The sequence below is a fragment of the Pristiophorus japonicus genome, chromosome 3 (assembly GCF_044704955.1).
Source record: "Pristiophorus japonicus isolate sPriJap1 chromosome 3, sPriJap1.hap1, whole genome shotgun sequence".
Taxonomy (NCBI): Eukaryota; Metazoa; Chordata; class Chondrichthyes; family Pristiophoridae; genus Pristiophorus; species Pristiophorus japonicus.
This window is the reverse complement of record NC_091979.1, coordinates 108,124,931-108,149,164: the sequence shown is the minus strand read 5'-3', so window position 1 is coordinate 108,149,164 and position 24,234 is coordinate 108,124,931. Positions and strand designations below refer to the sequence as shown.

The window sequence follows — 24,234 nt, the reverse complement described above, 5'->3', positions numbered from 1 at the left end:
GGGGGGGGAAGACAGGAGAGGGGGGGGGGGAAGACAGGAGAGGGGGGGGGGAAGACAGGAGAGGGGGGGGGGGAAGACAGGAGAGGGGGGGGGGGAAGACAGGAGAGGGGGGGGGGGAAGACAGGAGAGGGGGGGGGGGGAAGACAGGAGAGGGGGGGGGGGAAGACAGGAGAGGGGGGGGGGAAGACAGGAGAGGGGGGGGGGGAAGACAGGAGAGGGGGGGGGGGAAGACAGGAGAGGGGGGGGGGAAGACAGGAGAGGGGGGGGGAAGACAGGAGAGGGGGGGGAAGACAGGAGAGGGGGGGGAAGACAGGAGAGGGGGGGGGAAGACAGGAGAGGGGGGGGGAAGACAGGAGAGGGGGGGGGAAGACAGGAGAGGGGGGGGGAAGACAGGAGAGGGGGGGGGAAGACAGGAGAGGGGGGGGGAAGACAGGAGAGGGGGGGGAAGACAGGAGAGGGGGGGGAAGACAGGAGAGGGGGGGGGAAGACAGGAGAGGGGGGGGAGACAGGAGAGGGGGGGGAGACAGGAGAGGGGGGGGAGACAGGAGAGGGGGGGGAGACAGGAGAGGGGGGGGAGACAGGAGAGGGGGGGGGAAGGAGAGAAAGGAGAGGGGGGGGGAAGGAGAGAAAGGAGTGGGGGGAAAGGAGAGAAAGGAGAGGGGGAAAGGAGAGAAAGGAGAGGGGGGGGAAAGGAGAGAAAGGAGAGGGGGGAAAAGGAGAGAAAGGAGAGGGGGGAAAAGGAGAGAAAGGAGAGGGGGGAAAAGGAGAGAAAGGAGAGGGGGGAAAAGGAGAGAAAGGAGAGGGGGGAAAGGAGAGAAAGGAGAGGGGGGAAAGGAGAGAAAGGAGAGAGGGGAAAGGAGAGAAAGGAGAGGGGGGAAAGGAGAGAAAGGAGAGGGGGGGAAAGGAGAGAAAGGAGAGGGGGGAAAAGGAGAGAAAGGAGAGGGGGGAAAAGGAGAGAAAGGAGAGGGGGGAAAGGAGAGAAAGGAGAGGGGGGAAAGGAGAGAAAGGAGAGGGGGGAAAGGAGAGAAAGGAGAGGGGGGAAAGGAGAGAAAGGAGAGGGGGGAAAGGAGAGAAAGGAGAGAAAGGAGAGGGGGGAAAGGAGAGAAAGGAGAGGGGGGAAAGGAGAGAAAGGAGAGGGGGGAAAGGAGAGAAAGGAGAGGGGGGAAAGGAGAGAAAGGAGAGGGGGGAAAGGAGAGAAAGGAGAGAGGGGAAAGGAGAGAAAGGAGAGGGGGGAAAGGAGAGAAAGGAGAGGGGGGAAAGGAGAGAAAGGAGAGGGGGGAAAGGAGAGAAAGGAGAGGGGGGAAAGGAGAGAAAGGAGAGGGGGGAAAGGAGAGAAAGGAGAGGGGGGAAAGGAGAGAAAGGAGAGGGGGGAAAGGAGAGAAAGGAGAGGGGGGAAAGGAGAGAAAGGAGAGGGGGGAAAGGAGAGAAAGGAGAGGGGGGAAAGGAGAGAAAGGAGAGGGGGGAAAGGAGAGAAAGGAGAGGGGGGAAAGGAGAGAAAGGAGAGGGGGGAAAGGAGAGAAAGGAGAGGGGGGAAAGGAGAGAAAGGAGAGGGGGGAAAGGAGAGAAAGGAGAGGGGGGAAAGGAGAGAAAGGAGAGGGGGGAAAGGAGAGAAAGGAGAGGGGGGAAAGGAGAGAAAGGAGGGGGGAAAGGAGAGAAAGGAGAGGGGGAAAGGAGAGAAAGGAGAGGGGGGAAAGGAGAGAAAGGAGGGGGGGGTGGGGAGAAAGGAGATGGGGGGGTGGGGAGAAAGGAGATGAGGGGGTGGGGGGGGGGGGGGAGGAGAAAGGAAGGGTGGGGGGGGGGGGGGGGGGGGGAGGCTGAAAGGGCCGGACCCAAGACTTCGGGCAGGGCCCGTCCCCAGCACCAGATTTACAGGTAGGTGGCATTGGGTCGGGTCGGGTAGGGTCGTGTCGGGGGGGGCGGAAGAGGAGGGAGGTCAGGTTGGGTCGGTGGGGAGCACGGGTCGAGTCGGGGGGGTAGTCGGGTCCAGTCCGGGAGCGGGGGGCAGGCGGAAGTCGAGTCGGGTTGGGTCGGGAGAAAGCAGGAGCTGGACGTGGGAGAAGCCTTATGCACGCAGCCCCAGTGAGGCCATTCGGCCAGGGCTAGGGGCTGCGTGCTTCGGGCCCCTCCCACACAGTTTTGGGCGCCTGGAGCTACTGCACATGCGCGCCCACTGGAGCGCGCATGTGCAGAGGTCCCGGCACTGTTTTCAGTGCAGGGGCCTGGCTCCGCCCCCTACAGCTCGTACTGCGCCGCGCCCAGCTCAAGAGGACCAGCAGGGAGCCGGAGAATCTGGAAGTTTTTTTTTTTAAGGCGCACTTTGTGGCACAAAAAACGGGCGTCCAGGTCGGGGCTGCGCCGTTCTAGGCGCGGCCCGAAACTTGGGCCCGATAAACCAGTTAGCCTAATATCTGTGGTTGGGAAAATGTTGGAGTCCATTATTAAAGAAGCAGTAGCAGGACATTTGGAAAAGCATTATTCAGTCAGGCAGAGTCAGCATGGATTTTTGAAGTGGAAGTCATGTTTGACAAATTTGCTGGAATTCTTTGAAGATGTAACGAACAGGGTGGATAAAGGGGAACCAGTGGATGTGGTGTATTTGGGCTTCCAGAAGGCATTTGACAAGGTGCCACATAAACGGTTACTGCACAAGATAAAAGTTCACGGGTTTGGGGCTAACATATTAGCATGGATAGAGGATTGGTTAACTAACAGAGAAGAGAGAGTCGGGATAAATGATTCATGCTCTGGTTGGTAAACAGTAACTAGTGGGGTGCCGCCGGGATCAGTGCTGGGACGCCAACTATTTACAATCTATATTAACGACTTGGAAAACATAGAAGCTTAGAAAATAGGTGGAGTAGGCCATTTGGCCCTTCAAGCCTGCACCGCCATTCAATGAGTTCATGGCTGAACATGCAACTTCAGTACCCCATTCGTGCTTTCTCGCCATACCCCTTGATCCCCCGAGTAGTAAGGACTAGATCTAACTCCTTTTTGAATATATTTAGTGAATTGGCCTCAACAACTTTCCGTGGTAGAGAATTCCACAGGTTCACCACTCTCTGGGTGAAGAAGTTTCTCCTCATCTCGGTCCTAAATGGCTTACCCTTTATCCTTAGACTGTGACCCCTGGTTCTGGACTTCCCCAACATTGGGAACATTCTTCCTGCATCTAACCTGTCTAAACCCGTCAGAATTTTAAATGTTTCTATGAGTTCCACTCTCATTCTTCTGAACTCCAGTGAATACAAGCCCAGTTGATCCAGTCTTTCTTGATATGTCAGTCCCGCCATCCCGGGAATCAGTCTGGTGAACCTTCGCTGCACTCCCTCAATAGCAAGAAGGTCCTTCCTCAAGTTAGGAGACCAAAACTGTAGACGATACTCGAGGTGTGGCCTCACCAAGGCCCTGTACAACTGTACTAACACCTCCCTACCCCTGTACTCAAATCCCCTTGCTATGAAGGCCAACATGACATTTGCTTTCTTAGCTGCCTGCTGTACCTGCATGCCAACCTTCAATGACTGATGTACCATGACACCCAGGTCTCGTTGCACCTCCCCTTTTCCTAATCTGTCACCATTCAGATAATAGTCTGTCTCTTAGGTTATCCACTTTGGTGGTAAAAACATTTATCCACATTATACTTCATGTGCCATGCATTTTCCCACTCACCGAACCTATCCAAGTCACTCTGCAGCCTCATAGCATCCTCCTCGAGGCTCACACTGCCACCCAACTTAGTGTCATCAGCAAATTTGGAGATACTACATTTAATCCCCTCGTCTAAATCATCAACGTACAATGTAAACAGCTGGGGCCCCAGCACAGAATCTTGCGGTACCCCACTAGTCACTGCCTGCCATTCTGAAAAGTACCCATTTACTCCTACTCTTTGCTTCCTGTCTGCCAACCAGTTCTCTATCCACATCAGCACACTATTCCCAATCCCATGCGCTTTAACTTTGCACATTAATCTCTTGTGTGAGACCTTGTCGAAAGCCTTCTGAAAGTCCAAATATACCACATCAACTGATTCTCCCTTGTCCACTCTACTGGAAACATCCTCAAAAAATTCCAGAAGATTTGTCAAGCATGATTTCCCTTTCACAAATCCATGCTGACTTGGACCCATCATGTCACCTCTTTCCAAATGCACTGCTATGACATCCTTAATAATTGATTCCATCATTTTACCCACTACCGATGTCAGGCTATAATTCCGTTTTCTCTCTTCCCTCCTTTTTTAAAAAGTGGGGTTTACATTGGATACCCTCCACTCCATAGGAACGGATCCAGAGTCCATGGAATGTTGGAAAATGACTGTCAATGCATCCGCTATTTCCAAAGCCACCTCCTTAAGTACTCTAGGATGCAGACCATCAGGCCCTGGGGATTTATCGGTCTTCAATCCCATCAATTTCCCCAACACAATTTCCCGACTAATAAGGATTTCCCTCAGTTCCTCCTTCTTACTAGACCCTTTGACCCCTTTTATATCTGGAAGGTTGTTTGTGTCCTCCTTGGTGAATACCGAACCAAAGTACTTGTTCAATTGGTCTGCCATTTCTTTGCTCCCCCGTTATGACTTCCCCTGATTCTGACTGCAGAGGACCCAAGTTTGTCTTTACTAACCTTTTTTTCTTTACATATCTATAGAAGCTTTTGCAGTCCATTTTAATGTTCCCTGCAAGCTTCCTCTCGTACTCTATTTTCCCTGCCCTAATCAAACCCTTTGTCCTCCTCTGTGGAGTTCTAAATTTCTCCGTCCCCGGGTTCATTGCTATTTCTGGCCAATTTGTATGCCACTTCCTTGGCTTTAATACTATCCCCAAAGGGACTGAGTGTAACATAGCCAAGTTTGCTGACGATATAAAGATGGGAGGAAAAGCAATGTGTGAGGACATAAAAAATCTGCAAAAGGACATAGACAGACTAAGTGAGTGGGCAAAAATTTGGCAGATGGAGTATAATGTTGGAAAGTGTGAAGTCATGCACTTTGTCAGAAAAAAAAATCAAAGAGCAAGTTATTATTTAAATGGAGAAAGATTGTAAAGTGCCACAGTACAGTGGGACTTGGAGGTACTTGTGCATGCAACACAAAAGGATAGTATGCAGGTACAGCAAGTCATCAGGAAGGCCAATGGTATCTTGGCCTTTATTGCAAAGGGGATGGAGTATAAAAGCAGAAAAGTCTTGTTACAGCTATACAAGGTAGTGGTGAGGCCACACCTGGAATACTGCGTGCAGTTTTGGTTTCCATATTTACGAAAGTATACACTTGCTTTGGAGGCAGTTCAGAGAAGATTCACAAGGTTGATTCCAGAGAGGAGGGGGTTGACTTGAGGAAACATTGAGTAGGTTGGGCCTCTACTCATTGGAATTCAGAAGAATGAGAGGTGATCTTATTGAAACGTATTAAAATTATGAGGGGGCTTGACAAGGTGGATGCAGAGAGGATGTTTCCACTGATGGGGGAGACTAGAACTAGAGGGCATGATCTTAGAATAAGGGGCCGCTCATTTAAAACGGAGATAGAGAAATTTCTTCTCTGAAGGTTGTGAATCTGTGGAATTCGCTGCCTCAGAGAGCTGTGGAATCTGGGACATTGAATACATTTATGACAGAAATAGACAGTTTCTTGAGCGATAAGGGGATAAGGGGGTATGGGGAGTGGATGGGGAAGTGGAGCAGAGTCCATGATCAGATCAGCCATGATCTTATTGAATGACGGAGCAGGCTCGCGGGGCCGTGTGGCCTACTCCTGTTCCTATTTCTTATGTTCTCATGTAAGATTCACTCCACAAGATATCAAGAAACAGTTGAGCGCACTGGACACAGTAAAGGCTACAGGTGCTAACAATATCGCTGCTGTAGTGCTGAAGACTTACGCTCCAGAACTAGCCAAATTATTCCAGTACAGCTACAACAATGGCATCTACCAAACATGGGTAGGTATACAGGGCCCAAGTTTCCACATGATTCGCGCCTGATTTTTAGGAGCAACTGGTGGAGAACGGACTATTTCAGAAATCGCAATTCTCCACATTTTTTTTTCTACAGTTCTAGTCAGGTAGAACAGTTCTAGTTTAGAACAGAATTTTTTCTTCAAAAGCGGGCGTGTCCGGCCACTGACGCCTGATTTGAAAGTTTCCACAGTGAAAATGTACTCCAAACTAAAGTAGAATGGAGCCAGTGAAGATTTTTGTAGAACTGAAAAAACCTGTTCTACACATTAAAAAATCAGGCGCAGGTTACAAATTAGGCGCCCAGAACGAGGTGGGGGGGAAGGGAACTCATTAAATTCGACAATAAATCCTTATTTATACTTCTACAAATATTATACAAATAAATCCAACCTGAATAAACATTTATAAGCCAAGAAAAGATTAAATAAACCATCTTCCTACCTGTGTGAAAGTGCTTCAGCCAGGGAGAATTCTGCAGTTGTTCATGCCGCTGAGCGAAAGAGGGAGGGAGGGGAGAGAAGGGAGTGAGGGAGGGAGGGAGGGGAGAGGAGAGAAGGGAGTGAGTGAGGGAGGGAGGGAGGGGAGAGAAGGGAGTGAGTGAGGGAGGGAGGGAGGGGAGAGAAGGGAGTGAGGGAGGGGAGAGAGGGGAGAGAAGGGAGTGAGGGAGGGGAGAGAGGGGAGAGAAGGGAGTGAGGGAGGGGAGAGAAGGGAGTGAGGGAGGGAGGGAGGGGAGAGAAGGGAGTGAGGGAGGGAGGGAGGGGAGAGAAGGGAGTGAGGGGAGAGAAGGGAGTGAGGGAGGGGAGAGAGGGGAGAGAAGGGAGAGAGGGGAGAGAAGGGAGTGAGGGAGGGGAGAGAGGGGAGAGAAGGGAGTGAGGGGAGAGAAGGGAGGGAGGGAGGGAGGGGAGAGAAGGGAGGGAGGGAGGGAGGGAGGGGAGAGAAGGGAGGGAGGGAGGGAGGGAGGGGAGAGAAGGGAGGGAGGGAGGGAGGGAGGGGAGAGAAGGGAGGGAGGGAGGGAGGGAGGGGAGAGAAGGGAGGGAGGGAGGGAGGGAGGGGAGAGAAGGGAGGGAGGGAGGGGAGAGAAGGGAGGGAGGGAGGGAGGGAGGGGAGAGAAGGGAGGGAGGGAGGGAGGGAGGGGAGAGAAGGGAGGGAGGGAGGGAGGGAGGGGAGAGAAGGGAGGGAGGGAGGGAGGGAGGGGAGAGAAGGGAGGGGAGGGAGGGAGGGAGGGGAGAGAAGGGAGGGAGGGAGGGAGGGGAGAGAAGGGAGGGAGGGAGGGAGGGGAGAGAAGGGAGGGAGGGAGGGAGGGGAGAGAAGGGAGGGAGGGAGGGAGGGGAGAGAAGGGAGGGAGGGAGGGAGGGGAGAGAAGGGAGGGAGGGAGGGAGGGGAGAGAAGGGAGGGAGGGAGGGAGGGGAGAGAAGGGAGGGAGGGAGGGAGGGGAGAGAAGGGAGGGAGGGAGGGAGGGGAGAGAAGGGAGGGAGGGAGGGAGGGGAGAGAAGGGAGGGAGGGAGGGAGGGGAGAGAAGGGAGGGAGGGAGGGAGGGGAGAGAAGGGAGGGAGGGAGGGAGGGGAGAGAAGGGAGGGAGGGAGGGAGGGGAGAGAAGGGAGGGAGGGAGGGAGGGGAGAGAAGGGAGGGAGGGAGGGAGGGAGGGGAGAGAAGGGAGGGAGGGAGGGAGGGGAGAGAAGGGAGGGAGGGAGGGAGGGGAGAGAAGGGAGGGAGGGAGGGAGGGGAGAGAAGGGAGGGAGGGAGGGAGGGGAGAGAAGGGAGGGAGGGAGGGAGGGGAGAGAAGGGAGGGAGGGAGGGGAGAGAAGGGAGAGAAGGGAGGGAGGGAGGGGAGAGAAGGGAGGGAGGGAGGGGAGAGAAGGGAGGGAGGGAGGGGAGAGAGGGAGGGGTCGGGGACCAGGAGCGGGTGTCGAGTCGGGGGGGGGGGGGGGGAGCGGGTGTCGGGTCGGGGGGGGGGGGGGGGGAGCGGACCTCGGGTCGGGGCGGGGAGCGGGTGGGGGGGGGGGGGGGGGGGGAGCGGGCCTCGGGTCGGGTCGGGGGGGGGGGGGGGGTGGGGGTGGGGAGCGGGTCTCGGGTGTCGGGGCGGGGGAAGAGAGCGGGTGTCGGGTCGGGGCGGAAGCGGGTCTCGGGTGTCGGTCGGTGCGGGGGTGAGCGGGTGTCGGGTCTGGTCAGGCGGGGAGCAGGAGCTGGCCGTGGGAGGAGCCTTATTCACGCAGCCCCAGTGAGGCCATTGGGCCAGGGCTAGGGGCTGCGTGCTTCGGGCCCCTCCCACACAGTTCAGCACCTGGAGCTACTGCACTTGCGTGCCGACTGTAGCGCGCATGTGCAGAGGTCCCGGCACTGTTTTCAGCGCAGGGACCTGCCTCCGCCCCCCCACAGCTCGTGCCGGCTGCGCCGAGTGCCACAGGACCTGTAAGTCGGTGGAGAATACCGAGGATTTTTTTAGGCGCCGTTTTAGACGCGGAAAACGGGCGCCCAGCTCAGAGGGGCGCCTGTTTTTTTTCTTGTGGAAACTTGGGCCCTATACAGTATCCACAAAAAAGCAAAAATTCAACGCGGCCAATTACCGCCCCATCAGCCTACTCAATCATCAGCAAACTCATAGATGGAGTCGTCAACAGTGCAATCAAGCGGCACTTACTCACCAGTAACCTGCTCACTGATGCTCAGTATTGGTTCTGCCAGGACCTCTCCGCTACAGACCTCATTACAGCCTTGGTCCAAACATGGACAAAAGACCTGAATTCCAGAGTTAAGAGGAGAGTGCCTACCTTTGACAGCAAGGCAGCATTTGACTGAGCGTAGCACAAAGAAACCCCAGTAAAGTTGAAGTCAATGGGGATCAGGGGGAAAACTCACCACTGGCTGGAGTCATACCTAGCACAAATGAAAACGGTTGTGGTTGTTCGACACCAATCATCTCAGCTGCAGGATTTCTTCAGAGTAGTGTCCGAGGCCCAACGATCTTCTGCTGCTTCATGAATGAAATGTGACGGTTTGCTGATAATTGCAGTGTTCAGCTCCATTCACAATTCTTCAGATAAAGCAGTCCATGACCACAACCTGCATGCAACATCAGGCTTGGGTTGATAAGTGTCAGGCAATGACCATCTCCAACAAGAGCGAGTCTAACCACCTCCCTTTTGATATTCAATGGCATTACCATCGCCGAATCCTCCACCATCAACATCCTGGGGGTCACCATTGAACAGGAACTTAACTGGACCATCTGCATAAATGCCATGGCTATAAGAGCAGGTGAAATGCTAGGTATTCTGTGGCGAGTGATTCCCCAAAGCCTCGCCATCATCTACAAGGCACAAGTCAGGAATACTCCCCACTTACCCGGATGAGTGCAGCTCCAACAACACTCAAGAAGCTCAACACCATCCAGGACAAAGCAGCCGCTTGATCGGCAGCCCCATCTCAAACACCCACTCCTTCCATCAGTGGCAGCAGTGTGTGCCTTTGATACACTGCAGCAATTCGCCAACACCATTCAACACCACCTCAGAAACCTGCTACTTCCACCACCTGAGGGTAGCAGGTGCATGGGAACACCATCATCTAAAGGTTCCCCTCCAATTCACACACCATTCTGATTTGGACATATATCACCATTCCTTCATCATCAGTCAAAATCCTGGAACTCCCTGCCCAACAGCGCTGTGGAGTACCTTCACCACATGGACTGCAGCAGTTCAAGGAGGCTTACTACCACCTTCTCCAGGACAACTAGGAATGGGCAATAAATGCTGGTCATGCCAGCAACACCCACATCCAGAGAATGAGAATAATTTTTTTTGAAACGATAGACCCTGCTCTTTGAGCCTATACTTCAGGGAAGTGTAGACTTGGGGACAATTTGATCATGGTTTATAAGATAATGAAGGGATTAGAAGGTTTATGTAGAACTCAATAGGTTTGAGGATCAGGGGTCACACTCAAGTTATGCCAGAACAAAAAAACCTAGGTTAGGTATTATGAGGTTCTTCTTTTCCCAGAGAATAGTGGCCTGTAGAATAGGCTGCAGGCTCATGCAACGACTACTGATTTGCTGAATTCCTTCAAGCGATAACTGGACCTGTTTCTGGCTGGGCGGAGATCTCCTTATACAAGAGTTAGGTTAGAGAGTGGCCCAGATTGGTCTCCTGGACTAGTTTTCAATCATGTAAAAGGGTTGGAGATTAATTTTCAGTTGTATCAAGTATTTCCAACAACAACAACTTGTATTTATATAGCTCCTTTAATGTAGTGAAACGTCCCAAAGCGCTTCACAGGAGTATTATGCAATAACATTCAAGTATTATATAAATCTATAATATATATTAAAACCCATGTACAGTGTGCACTTCTTGTCCACATTAACCTTACTTCCGGTGTAATTATTTTTCAGTCAGCTTTGTGGAAAAAATCCATCAACATTACATAATGGCAAAACACTACATCAATTGTTGCATGGCACTCTTGATTTCCAGACTCCCAAGAGTAGGTGCTGCTACCGTGCCTCCTCAGTCTCTCGTCCATTGACTCTGCCTCACGCTGTTAACAGTTTATAAGATTTTACTGCAATTGATCCATTCGAGCTTGACCTTTATATACTATTACGTTAAATACATTTATGAAGAAAACTTTTGATAACGCCTGTACTACTGCCCAATCCTTCCCTGATCTGACTCTGCTGCATTCGGAATGCTGTGGACCAAGCCACGGTGGTATACTCCCTTTATTGCTGTAGTTTTTAGCCTGGCTTCTTCCCCAATCTGACTCAGCCCTGCTCTCAAATTGTCACCCTATCCCACAGCTCTAATGTGCTCTTAAAGTTTTCAATTGCCATTCCAACCCAACTCTGCCAAGTGTAGCAGCCGACTCCAGACACTGCCATGCTATAATATATAAATTTGCACTGCACAAACTTTGATTTCTCTCATACTACAGCCTCATTTGATTATGCTCCAAATCCAGAGGCCTATGGTCACCAAATAGCTCCGGCCAACTTCTTTCCCAACCCAACTTTGACCAGTTCTGACTACTACCCACTCCGCCCGAGGTCCAGAAGCATACTCTATAGTCACAGTCCTCCTCCCCACTTCTCTGATGCACTGAATTTCCAACTGTGCCAACTCTGTCCCACTCTCAAACATTGAAACCAGAAGCCACTCTGCCTTGAGAGCTTTTCTATTGCTGTCCAATCCAACTCTGTCCTGCTCTCAATTTTAGTTTAAATCAAAACCTTTCGACTTAACCTCTACTTTTGTTTTCTCTGATCCTCGAAATAAATGGCTCTACTATTATTAAATCCAATTCTTGCTTTCATCTATTCCCACTTACTAATTTACTCACTTGTCTCCCAACTTATTTCTTTCCAACTTCATTTTTGACTTTGCTACCCTACCTGGTAGCAATCCTTACTGCCAAAGTTGTTGCCATTTTATTTATTCATGCTCATTTCCTCCCCACCCTCCCAGCACCACTCTCAGCTGCTTTTGAAGCCATTACGGACAAGTCCGCAACAATGCATTTGCTCCCATCATTCCCCATTGCCCAACAATTCAATTATCTGACAAACTTGCAAGATTTTCTCTCTCTACATGCTGCTCGAGATGCCCACTTTAATTTAAATTTCTTCTGTATATGCTTTTGTCAGTTAGAAACATAGAAAATAGGTGCAGGAGTAGGCCATTCGGCCCTTCGAGTCTGCACCACCATTCAATAAGATCATGGCTGATCATTCCCTCAGTACCCTTTTCCTGCTTTCTCTCCATACACCTTTAGCGGTAAGGGCCACATCAAACTCCCTCTTGAATATATCCAATGAACTGGCATCAACAACTCTGCAGTAGGGAATTACACAGGTTAACAACTCTGAGTGAAGAAGTTTGTCCTCATCTCAGTCATAAATGGCCTATCCCTTATCCTAAGACTGTGTCCCCTGGTTCTGGACTTCCCCAACAACGGGAACATTCTACCCGCATCTAACCTGTCCAGTCCTGTCAGAATCTTATATGTTTCTATGAGATTCCCTCTCATCCTTCGAAACTTCAGTGTGTAAATGCCCAGTTGATCCAGTCTCTCCTCATATGTCAGTCCAGCAATCCCGGGAATCAGTCTGGTGAACCTTCGCTGCACTCCCTCAATAGCAAGAACGTCCTTTATTTCCTTTCTCTCCCCAACGCCCAATTGAATTTATTCCGCACTAACCTAGCTTATTTTTGATATACCATTCTGGCATAGAATTTATCTAATTAATTCTGTCCCTACATTTAACTCCCTGCTTCAAGAAGCTCGCAGACAAGTTCATGGAGATAGAATTTATTTCCCAATTACCGCTGCTTTCATTTAAGTAACAAGTTTAATTAGCCTCTCGAATGAAATACCAATTAATCCAATTGTTAGTTTTCTTCATTTAGGACAAATCCACCGTGTTAAATTCCACAAAACAAGATACTCTCAGTGAGCAATGCCGTGGAAGATTTGAGAACAGAAAAAGTGTGTCCCATGGATACTTCAACTTTCCAAATGTACATCAAAAATAGTCAGAATACAAGGGTTTGGCGACACTCAAATGCAACAAAGATTTGGCTGCATTAAAGTGAGCGACCCAGGATAATCCAACAATATAGCCAAGAGTTCAAACACCGATGTGCCGTTCATACCTTTGTGTACTCTGGATGGCAAGCTTCATCAATGTCACATGTTATCTCACAAACCAGTGGAAACAAGTCACTTTTAACCTAATCATAATCCTTCAAAATCAGATCATTCATTAAGCTTCTCACCTCCAGTGGAAAAGCCCCAATTTGACAAGTCTCTCTTCATAACTAACTCCCTCATCCTGAGTAACATCCCAGTGAATCTAAATGGCATCTTTTCCATTGTTTCTCTTCTCCTTACATCACCTTCCTGGTGATGTTTTGTGATTCTATGCATACATTTTGAATTTCTCTAAAAACAGACAATAAACTTGACGTTTATGAAATTTATCAGAAATATGTGTGTTTTCAATCATAGTTTTACTGTCATAATGTGCATAATATTTACAAAAACATGCTAGTTCGTGCTTTTATAATATTTCCGCTACTCCAAAACCTTTGATAATTAAACTTAGGTTAACATTTCAGTGCAGTACTGAAGGAGTGCTGTATTGTCAAGGATGCCATCTTTCAGATGAGCTGTTATGGTTAAGGCCCAGTCTGCCTCTTCAGATGAACATAAAAATACCATGACACTATTCTGAGAGTAGAGTGGCCTCCTGGCATCCTCGCCAACATTTCTCCACTAAAAACAAATGCACTGGTGATGCATCTCATTTGCTGTTTAATGAGTTTGCTCTCTACAAATTAACTATCACATTTGTCGAAATTGTAACAGCAACTACACTTCAAAAGCAAATTAGCTACAACCGGAGGACATGAAAAAGTGTTGTACAAGTGCGTTCTCTTTCTTCTGAACGCATCAGCCCACATGGTAATACAGGTACAACATCCCAAAGCTAGAATTCCAAAAACCAGAATTGTCCAAAAAAGACATTTTTTTTCAGAAAACTGCATTGCAGATGGATTCGTCCAACGTGCGATCGGTCCAAGTCTTGCCAAATGACCCTTGACACCAACCCACGTGTGACCAGACGTGACTCACGCACTGATTTAATGTCTGACCCAAAATCCGGAATACGAAAACCAGCACGGCCTTGGCCCCAAGGTTGCCAGATTCAGGACATCGGATTTTCATCTCCGAAATCCGGAAAAATACAAAAACCGGCCCAGCCGAGGTTGCCAGATTCAGGACATTGAACCTGTACAATTAATTTACGTTTCAAGTCTATATATTCTTGACCAGAGCACTAGATGGGAATTTATACCCGTGATTGCCCACGTCATGCTATTGTCTCAGTTATGACAGAGGAAGATGGGCAGCAAAGTCAGTTACTTACCCAGCAACAGAAAAAGGACATTTGAATTGTTTAAGTAGCATACAAATTTGGCACAAGCAGACAAGAGTCCCCTTTTCCCATCCCTATTTTAGATTTTCATTTCTCTTTAGATCTCCACACATCTTGGCACCATCCTTCATCTTAAAAGGAACAATTGGAAACTTTTTTCCAAGGTTATGCCGGTACTTCTCTTGGTCCAGCTTGAATTAAAAACATAAAAGCTGGAACCCGTTTAAATTTTTTGAAGAGGTGACTAAATTAGTGGACAGGGGAATGTCTATGGATGTTATTTATATGGACTTTCAGAAGACATTCAATAAAGTCCCTCGAGACTGTTAGGTGAAGTTGAAGCTCATGGAATTGAAGGAAAATTATTGATCTGGTTAAGAAACTGGTTGAGTGGCACTAGGGATAATGAGCAAGTGCTCCAATTGGCAGGATGTGACTCGTGTTGTCCCACAGAGATCTGTGTTGGGGCTTCAGCTCTTCAACATATTTTTAAAAACTTAGATGGGATAGAGAGCCACATATCCAAGTTTGTTGATGACACAAACATGGGCAGCATAGTAAGCAGTGTAGGTGGAAACACAAAATTATGAAGAGATAATTGATTAAGTGAATGGGCAAAACTGTGGCAAATGGATTTCAATGTAGGGAAATGTGAGGTCATCCACTTTGGATCTAAAAAAAGGATAGATCAGAGTAGAGTACATTCTAAATGGTGAAAAGCTAGAAACAGTGGCGGTCCATATACATAGGTCATTAAAATGTCATGGAACGGTTCAAAAAACTAATAAATCGAAAAGGCTAGTGACATGTTGAGCTTTATATCTAGAGGACTAGAATACAAGGAGTAGAAGTTGTGCTACAGCTAAACAAAGCCCCAGTTAAACCACACCTGGAACAGTGTATTCAGTTCTGGGCACCACAACTTAAGGAGGATATATTGGCCTTGGAGGGAGTGTAGCATAGATTTACCAGAATTATACTTGAACTAAGAAGAGAGATTATACAAACTAGGGTCATATTCCCGAGAATTTCGAAGGTTAAGGGGTGATTTGATTGAAGTTTAAGATATTATGGGGAACTGATATGGTAGATAGAGAGAAGCTATTTCCTCTGGTTGGGGAGTCTGGGACTAGAGAACATAAACTAAAAATTAGATCCAGGCCTTTCAGGATTGACGTTTGGAAACACTTCGACATACAAGCAGTGGTAGAAGTTTGGAGCTCTCTTCCACAAGCAGCAGTTGATGCTAGATCAATTGTTAACTTTAAAATGGAGATTGACAGATTTTTGTTAACCAAAGCTATTAAGGGATATGGGGCAAAGGCCCATGTGGAGTTAGGTCACAGATCAGCCATGATCTAATTGAATGATTCCGGGCTTTCGATCATCAAGAATCCGGAAACACCCGAGCCCATGTTCGGGTATTGACGGATTTTGGAACATCAGAAGGGGAGGGGGGGACCTGCCAAGGAGTTGTTTGGGCCGTCCAGGAGGTCATCATCAGTGGGGGGGGGGCCCCCGCCAAGGAGGTAGTCGTCGTCGTCATCAGGGTGGGGACCCGCCGAGGAGGTAGTCGTTGTGGGGGGGGGGGGGGGGGGGGGGGCCGGCCCCCGCCGAGAAGGCCCCAAGGCAAGGGCAGCAGTGGTGGGGCGAGGCGAGTGGCGTCGAGACGAGGTCAGAGGTCGGTAGGGTAGTCGGGTCCAGATTCTGGAACATTTTATGGATTCCGGACGACCCTGACACCGATAGGTCCAGAGTCTGGATTCTGGAACATTCCGGAACTCTGGATTCTGAACGCTGCACCTGTATATATAAATATGCAATGCATTTTCCTCAATGAATGTCAGGTATCAAATCACAAGTTAGTTGCATAGGTATGAATAAAAGAATCACAGGGGTTGCAAAACATCAGATGCAAGATTAGAGTAACATAAAACTTGCATGTTCTAAACAATTAGTAGCTTATAAGGATATAATATTCAGAAACTATGCAAAATAACTTAATTTTATGTACATGCAATAATCTCAAATACTAAGAAAAACAGCTTGAAGTCATCACACATATTCCAAACAAAAATAAAAAAGGCAAACTTTTATTGAGGACTAGAAATTCGCCGACTTTGCGACTGGGTTCTTGGCGATATTTCACCATATTTGGCAAAGAAACGGTCAGCGGGAAATTCGGTGACGTTTTGCGGCGGCACTTTCCACATACTGCTGGGGAGAGGAACGCCGCCATGCAAGACCCGAAATAGCGTTTGCCAAAAATTGGCGCTCTCCGCACCCATATTCTGCGCTCAGAATACCAAGGTAAAACCTGTCATGCAGCCCTGCCAGCAGTAGTAAGTAGCAAAAAAGGCAAGTTAAAATTTTTGTTGTTTTAAATTCTATTTCAGTGATTCTATAGGCAAGTGTCTTCTGAATGTTTTGCGAATTTTTTTTTTCCTCCAATTTTTGGGGGGTGTTTCCCGCCCCCCCCCCCACGGCCTCTCTTGCAGCGCTATCAGCCTCGGACTAAAGTTGGCGAGGATTGTGGTTTGTGCCACACCGATTTTTACCACTGCGCAAATTAAAGGTTGAATTTCTGGCCTACTAGCCGTAGCAAAGACGGTAATTTTGGCAAAAAAAAAACCACCGTCGCTGAAAACCAAATTTCTAGCCCTCTGTTTATTTTATAACATATTTGGTTTCATCAAACACAGCAGTTTAATATTTTGTTAGAAAGTTAAAATTGGCATCTACAGTTGTGTTTTGTGCAAACAATTTAATCTGGGAAAGACATGGGCACACAGATATTATTTTATTAACTCCTCCAAATGTTTCCCCTACCTGTCCTAGTGATGAATACAGACATCCACGGTGGTGAAATTTAAGGCGAGAGGGGATCCAATCAATCAGTGAAGTCAAACAAGGGCGACTCCAAGAAGTAGGTGTTTATGCATTCTGTACAAAATATCGAAATAATATGTACACCAGAGAAGCAATTTTAATTTTATCTTTATCGGTTTAAAGCCAAAAACCAGGTACCCTAACTATAACCAAATAGTGAGGTTGAAGTATTTTATATTTAGCAATAGATCTTTTTTTAATAATTGTCTAATTTAGTATACAGCTAGAGTAATACTGGGCCCCAAGTTTCGAGCCGCGCCTAGAACGGCGCAGTCCCGACCTGGACGCCCGTTTTTTGCGCCACAAAGTGCGCCTTAAAAAAACCTCCAGATTCTCCACCTCCCTGCAGGTCCTCTGGCCCTCGGCGCGGCGCAGCGCAGCAGGAGATGTAGGGGGCGGAGCCAGGTCCCTGCGCTGAAAACAGTGCCGGGACCTCTGCACATGCGCGCTACAGTGGGCGCGCATGTGCAGTAGCTCCAGGCGCCCAAAACTGTGTGGGAAGGGCCGAAGCATGCAGCCCCTAGCCCTAGCCGAATGGCCTCACTGGGGCTTCGTGAATAAGGCTCCTCCCACGGCCAGCTCCTGCTTCCTCCCGACTCGACTCCCGCTTCCCGCTTCCCGCTTCCCACCTCCGGACCGGACACCAACCTGACTCCCACTCCCGCCCCCGACCCGACTACCGCTCCCCCCACCCCCGCCTCCGGACCAGACCCCCGCTCCCCCCCTCCCGGATCCGACCTCCCTCCCCCCAAACCGAACCGACCTCCCTCCCACCCCCCCCCGCCCTGACCCAAAGCCACCTACCTGTAAATCTGGTGCTGGGGACGGGCCCTGCCCGAAGTCTCGGGCCGGGCCCGTTCAGCCTCCCTCCCCCTTCTCCTCCTCCCTCCTCCCTCCTCCCCGCCCATCTCCTTTCTCTCCCATCCCCCATCTCCTTTCACCCCCTTATCCCCTTCTCTCCCATCCCTCCCCCTCTCCTCGCTGTCAGAAACACAGACACTGACAGTCAGAGAATGAGAGACAGACACACAGACAGACAGAGAGATAGAGACACTGACAGAGACACACTGGGGGGGGGGGGGGGAGAAGATATCCCAGCACGGTGTTGGAGGGCTCCCGGTGCTGCAGTCGGTAAGTAGAAAATGTTTTATTTATTGATTTTTTTTTTTTTTATTATTTCTTTTTAATTTCTTTTGATTGATTTATTGGTGGATTTGTTGATGTATTTATCATTTATTATTGATGGCTCTTTATTTGTAAAACTGAAGTGTTTAATGTTTGTAAGCTTCCCTTTTAAACCCCCCCCGCCCCGCCATTCCCTACGCCTGATTTTCTAAAGTGTAGACAAGGTTTTTTCGAGCATACAAAAATCTTCACTTACTCCATTCTAAGTTAGTTTGGAGTAAGTTTTCACTCACGAAACTTTGAAAACAGGCGTAAGTGGCCGGACACGCCCCCTTTTGAAAAAAAAAATTCTGTTCCAAAGTGAAACTGTTCTAACTGACTAGAACTGGAGCAAACTAAATGACGAGAATTCAGATTTCTAAGATACTCTGTTCTACACCAGTTGCTCCTAAAAATCAGGAGCAAATCATGTGGAAACTTGGGGCCACTATTCTTAAAGTTTGCCATTTGGTGTCCAATTATCTAATCTGGAGTCACTCAACCTCCTCTCGCTGAAACAGGTTGGCATTCTATCTTATTCAATTTGCTAAACTCAAATGTAAGAGCTGAAAAGTCAACTCTAATCAAGTGGACAATCAACAAAGTTCATCAAAAACAAAACTTTACCAAATTTATATCTAAATTATAACTATATTTCTTTCCAGAAACCAAATACCATAATACACAAACTATCTGCAACTAACCAAGAACCTAATTAGAGACTGCCTACACTGCAATTTCATATCGATTCATCAACATTTAAGAGTGGGCATCAACTTTTTCTTCATTATATATTTAACAGAATGTCACAGCTCAACAGATTAGTTAGATGAGGAAAAGAAATCTTCCAATATAGGTTTTGCTATTTTGACACAATCATAGAATAGTACAGTGCAGAAGGAGGCAATAAAATGTTTGCAATAAACACCAAAACAAAATGAAGGAATAGCACTATACCTTATATAAAGTTCTACTGATTTCGTTAGAAATGCTATAAAAAATGCCTCGATGCAATAGTTAGCACATGGCTTGGGTAACAAATTCTGTTACAGTAACAGATGGCATAAGTGTCCTCTCTGTCAACTGAAAGAATCCTATGTGAAATTAGTTTGATCAGACTCAATCCAGTTTCTATGCCGTTAGGAAAAGTCTGGATGAGAAAAGGTCTTTCAACTCAAAGCTCAGTCATCCCACCAGGAGTATTAGAAATTCAGGTCTACCATATAGATACCTTCTAAGCTTCAATGAAGTCAAGCACTTCCACATTCCTAAATGTTTTTTGTTCCAGAGCTGATGTACACTGCCCAATATATAGAATAGTTATAGACCAAGAGATGTAAAGCACCCTCTCTAGAAACTTTGTCTTTCATAAAATCATACAGCACAGGAGGCCATTCGGTCCATCGAGCCTGTGCTGGCTTTTTAAAAAAGAGCTATCCAATTAGTCCAGCTTCCCTGCTCTTTCCCATAGCCCTGCAATTTTTTTCCTTTTTAAGCTATGTATACAATTCCATTTTGAAAGTTACTATTGATTCTGCTTTCACCACCCTTTCAGGCAATATATTCGCTGCATCAAAATTCTCCATCTCTCCCCTGGCTTTTTTGCCAATTATCTTAAATCTGTGTCCTCCGGTTACCGACCTTCCTGCCAGTGGAAACAGTTTCTCCCTAGCTACTCTATCAAAATCCTCATCATTTTACATAGAAACATAGAAAATAGGTACAGGAGCAGGCCATTCAGCCCTTCTAGCCTGCACCGCCATTCAATGAGTTCATGGCTGAACATGAAACTTCAGTACTCCCTTCCTGCTTTCTCGCCATAACCCTTGATCCCCCGAGTAGTAAGGACTTCATCTAACTCCCTTTTGAATATATTTAGTGAATTGGCCTCAACTACTTTCTGTGGTAGAGAATTCCACAGGTTCACCACTCTCTGGGTGAAGAAGTTTCTCCTCATCTCGGTCCTAAATGGCTTACCCCTTATCCTCAGACTGTGACCCCTGGTTCTGGAATTCCCCAACATTGGGAACATTCTTCCTGCATCTAACCTGTCTAAACCCGTCAGAATTTTAAACGTTTCCATGAGGTCCCCTCTCATTCTTCTGAACTCCAGTGAATACAAGCCTAGTTGATCCAGTCTTTCTTGATAGGTCAGTCCCACCATCCCGGGAATCAGTCTGGTGAATCTTCGCTGCACTCCCTCAATAGCAAGAATGTCCTTCCTCAAGTTAGGAGACCAAAACTGTGCACAATACTCCAGGTGTTACCTCTATTAAATCTCCCCTTAACATTCTCTACTCCAAGCAGAAAATTCTCAGCTTCTCCAGTCTCTCCACATAACCAAAGTCTCTCATCCCTGGTACAATTCAGGTAAATCTCATCTGCACCCTATCCAACGCCTTGACATACTGCCTAAAGTGTGGTATCCTACTCATTCTAACCAGTGATTTATAAAGGTTTAGCATAATTTCCTACGCCTGCATAAAGCCATGTTTATATGCTTTAACATATTTGTCAACTTATCCTGCCACCTTCAAATTTGTGCATGTGAACCCCAAGGTGTCTGAACCTGCACCCCCTGTAAAAATGTACCATTTACTTTATATTGCCTCTCAATTTTCCTACGTTTCATATATGTTATCACACGTACTTCTCCAATCTTTCAATAGCCAGACTGTTTACACTTCAGAGAGAATGGGCCAGAACTAAACATTGCCGTTTTATTTTTCTAACCGCAAGTGAACTAATAGAGCAATATGGTTGAAATTCCAATCATACAACTTGCTTTCAAACAAAGTCATACAAAATAATGAATATGCTATGCTTCCCACAATAGTGGATCATCTTTAAACAAAAATAACTTCTAACTGCCCTTCTGAATCTTAACCATGAGTCTAGGCAAAAGCCAGCTTTCTGTTTAAACAACTTATATTTGCACAGCGTCTTTAACATAGTAAAACGCCCCAAGTCACATCACAGGAACAAAAATTGACACTGAGCCGAAGGAGACATTAGGGCAGGTGACCAAATACGTGGTCAGAGGCAGGTTTTAAGCAGTGTCTTAAAAAGTGTCGCGGTGGAGAGGTGAAGAAGTTCGGGGAGGGAATTCCAGAGCTAAGGGCCGAGACAGCTGAAGGCAGGGCTGCCAATGGTGGGGCAAAGTAAATGGGGGATGCAAAGAGGCCAGAGTTGGAGGAACGTAGAGTTCTCGGAGGGTTGTAGAGCTGAACGAGGCTTCAGAGATAGGGAGGGGTGAAGCCACGAAGGTATTTAAATACGAGGATAAGAATTTTAAATGAGTTGTTGGTAGGTGGGGCCAAAGACAATAGCTCCGATTTTCCCAATGTTTAATTGGAGGAAATTTAGGCTCATTCAAGACTGAATGTTAGACAAATAGTCTGACAACACCAAGAGGCACTGGAAATAAACATCTGTCAGCGTTTGTTCCAGTCTTTGTTTTATCTTCCCATGTTAACAACCAGAAGGATGGCATGAGCATACCATGCTCCATCCTTTGAGGAAAGCCCTAAAAATCTCAGTGCTATGTAAAACGAGCGAAGATTCAGCATTAGTCTCTGCCCCTTTTTCTTTATCCAAATAGGCGCTCCCGTAGGTGCTGACCCCAGGAAAAACAGTCACAAAGCTTTCCTGCGCACAAATCTTCTTCAGCACAGGCAAAGACCATATTTTCACACAAGCGTTGGTGTAAAGTAATGGTTAAAATGTGCAAATTACTTCCATCCCTGCCCAAACCTTAAAAAGTGTATACAGCTCTACAGAACAAAACTGTATAATTTGGTGCAAACTGGTAAACTCACTAACAGACATGATTGGTTCCAAATGAGGTGCTCTTTTGAGACTGCTGCAAAAAAGTATTGTTGGAGTGAATAGTTGGGAATGTTACTCTACAATCAGCATGAAGTACTGATATTGAGCCATAAAATTGCGGGCGGGGGGGGGGGGGGGCGGGAAGGAAAAGAGGGAGGAATATCCATTTCTTTCCCCGCACCCAACATCCTTCATTATGGAACAAAAATAATGGGCTCAAATTTCCCCAAACCCTTTGTCTGGCACCCTCACCCGAGGTGGGCTGCTTTTGTCCGCCTCCAAGTGCGCCGAAAATCTTCCTCCCGATTCTGGCCGCTCCCCAGCCCTTCCTCTGTGGTGGCGTAGCATGGCCTAGTGGAATGGGGGCGGAGCCAGGTCCCGGCGCTGAAACCAGTGCCGGGACCTCTGCACACGCCCGCTAGAGTCTGCACGCATGTGCAGTGGCTCCTGGCAGGCCGAATCTGAGTGCGCACGCTGTAGGCTGTGTGGGAGGGGCCTGAAGCATGCCGCCCCTCGCCCTGGCCAAATGGTCTCCCTCATCGGCGGCCCGCTGCGTTCCCCAAGGTAGGACTTCTATTTTTTTGTTTGTTATTTACTGATTTGATTGCTTATTACTTTGATCTTGGTACTTTAGGTGCAGGGTTCCTTCTATTTTTTTTTTTATTTGTTAATTAATTGCTTATTACTTTTTGTGCTTGGTGCAAATGTACTGCTTTGTTTAGTGCTTTATGCTTCTTTAATGTTGTTGTGAAGGCATTTAGTGCTTTCAGCGGCAGTTGGTGAGAGGCGGGAGCAGCGTCGGAGCGGCCTATAAAAGGCCCAGCGGGTGTTCCACAGGCAGCGGCAGTTGGTGAGAGGCGGGAGCAGTGTCGGAGCGGCCTATAAAAGGCCCAGCGGGTGTTCCACAGGCAGCGGCAGTTGGGGAGAGGCGGGAGCAGCGTCGGAGCGGCCTATAAAAGGCCCAGCGGGTGTTCCACAGGCAGCGGCAGTTGGTGAGAGGCGGGAGCAGCGTCGGAGCGGCCTATAAAAGGCCCAGCGGGTGTTCCACAGGCAGCGGCAGTTGGAGAGAGGCGGGAGCAGCCTATAAAAGGCCCAGCAGGTGTTCCACAGGCAGCGGCAGTTGGCGAGAGGCGGGAGCAGTGTCGGAGCGGCCTATAAAAGGCCCAGCGGGTGTTCCACAGGCAGCGGCAGTTGGGTTGAGGCAGGAGCAGCGTCGGAGCGGCCTATAAAAGGCCCAGCAGGTGTTCCACAGGCAGCGGCAGTTGGGGAGAGGCGGGAGCAGCGTCGGAGCGGCCTATAAAGGCCCAGCGGGTGTTCCACAGGCAGCGGCAGTTGGGGAGAGGCAGGAGCAGTGTCGGAGCGGCCTAAAAAGGCGAGCTTGTGCAGCTACAGCAGGGAGAGAAGGCAAAAAAGAAGTAGAAAGGAATCAAAAGGTGACGTCACAGCCAAGGGGGTAAGTGATTGGCTGGTGATTGGCGAGTAGCTTTTCTTTTTTATATCAGTAAGTAAACTGTAACAATGTTGTTACCAATTTAAGGGTATCTAAGGGATAAGGCATGGCAGGAAAGCTTGGTCAAGTGTTATGCTCCTCCTGAACCATGTGGGAACTCAGGGACACTTCCGGTGTCCCTGACGACTACGTGTGTGAGAAGTGTATCCACCTCCATCTCCTGACGGACCGCGTTGCGGAATTGGAGCCGAGCGTGGATTCACTCTGGAGCATCCACGATGCTGAGAATGACATAAGTGGCACGTGTAGTGAGTTGGTCTTACCGCATGAGAAGGATCCACAGCCAGCTAGGGAATGGAAGACCAGCAGGAAGAGTAGTACAAAGAAGGTAGTGCAGGGGTCCCATCTGGTCATCCCCCTGCAAAACAGATACACTGCTTTGAGTGCTGTTGAGGGAGATGACTCATCAGGGGAGAGCAGCAGCAGCCAAGTTCATGGCACCGTGACTGGCTCTGTTGTACAGGAAGGCATGAAAAAGAGTGGGAGAGCGATAGTGATAGGGGATTCAATCATAAGGAGAACAGATAGGCGTTTCTGCGGCCGCAACCGAGACTCCAGGATGGTATGTTGCCTCCCTGGTGCAAGGGTCAAGGATGTCTCCGAGCGAGTGCAGGGCATTCTAAAAAGGGAGGGAGAACAGCCAGTTGTCATGGTGCACATTGGTACCAACGACATAGGTAAAAAAAAGGGATGAGGTCCTACGAAACGAATTTAAGGAGCTAGGAGCTAAATTAAAAAGTAGGACCTCAAAAGTAGTAATCTCGGGATTGCTACCAGTGCCACGTGCTAGTCAGAGTAGGAATCGCAGGATAGCACAGATGAATACATGGCTTGAGCAGTGGTGCAGCAGGGAGGGATTCAAATTCGTGGGGCATTGGAACAGGTTCTGGGGGAGGTGGGACCAGTACAAACTGGACAGTCTGCACTTGGGCAGG

The 24,234-nt window shown here is 48.4% G+C and overlaps 1 protein-coding gene across 8 annotated transcripts in view; it reads right to left on the bottom strand.

Annotated features, from left to right (window-relative positions):
* tlk1a (tousled-like kinase 1a) overlaps positions 1–24,234 on the bottom strand; it is a 319,969-nt gene that overhangs the window by 281,265 nt on the left and 14,470 nt on the right. Inside the window, exon 2 of one of the 8 annotated variants that reach the window (XM_070875664.1) lies at positions 16,738–16,851. The exons of the other annotated variants lie outside the window; for them this stretch is intronic. Within the exon in view, the coding sequence (XP_070731765.1) occupies positions 16,738–16,762 (25 nt within the window). The 5' untranslated portion in view covers positions 16,763–16,851. The remainder of the gene's footprint in view (positions 1–16,737; positions 16,852–24,234) is intronic. 8 annotated transcript variants of the gene reach the window in all.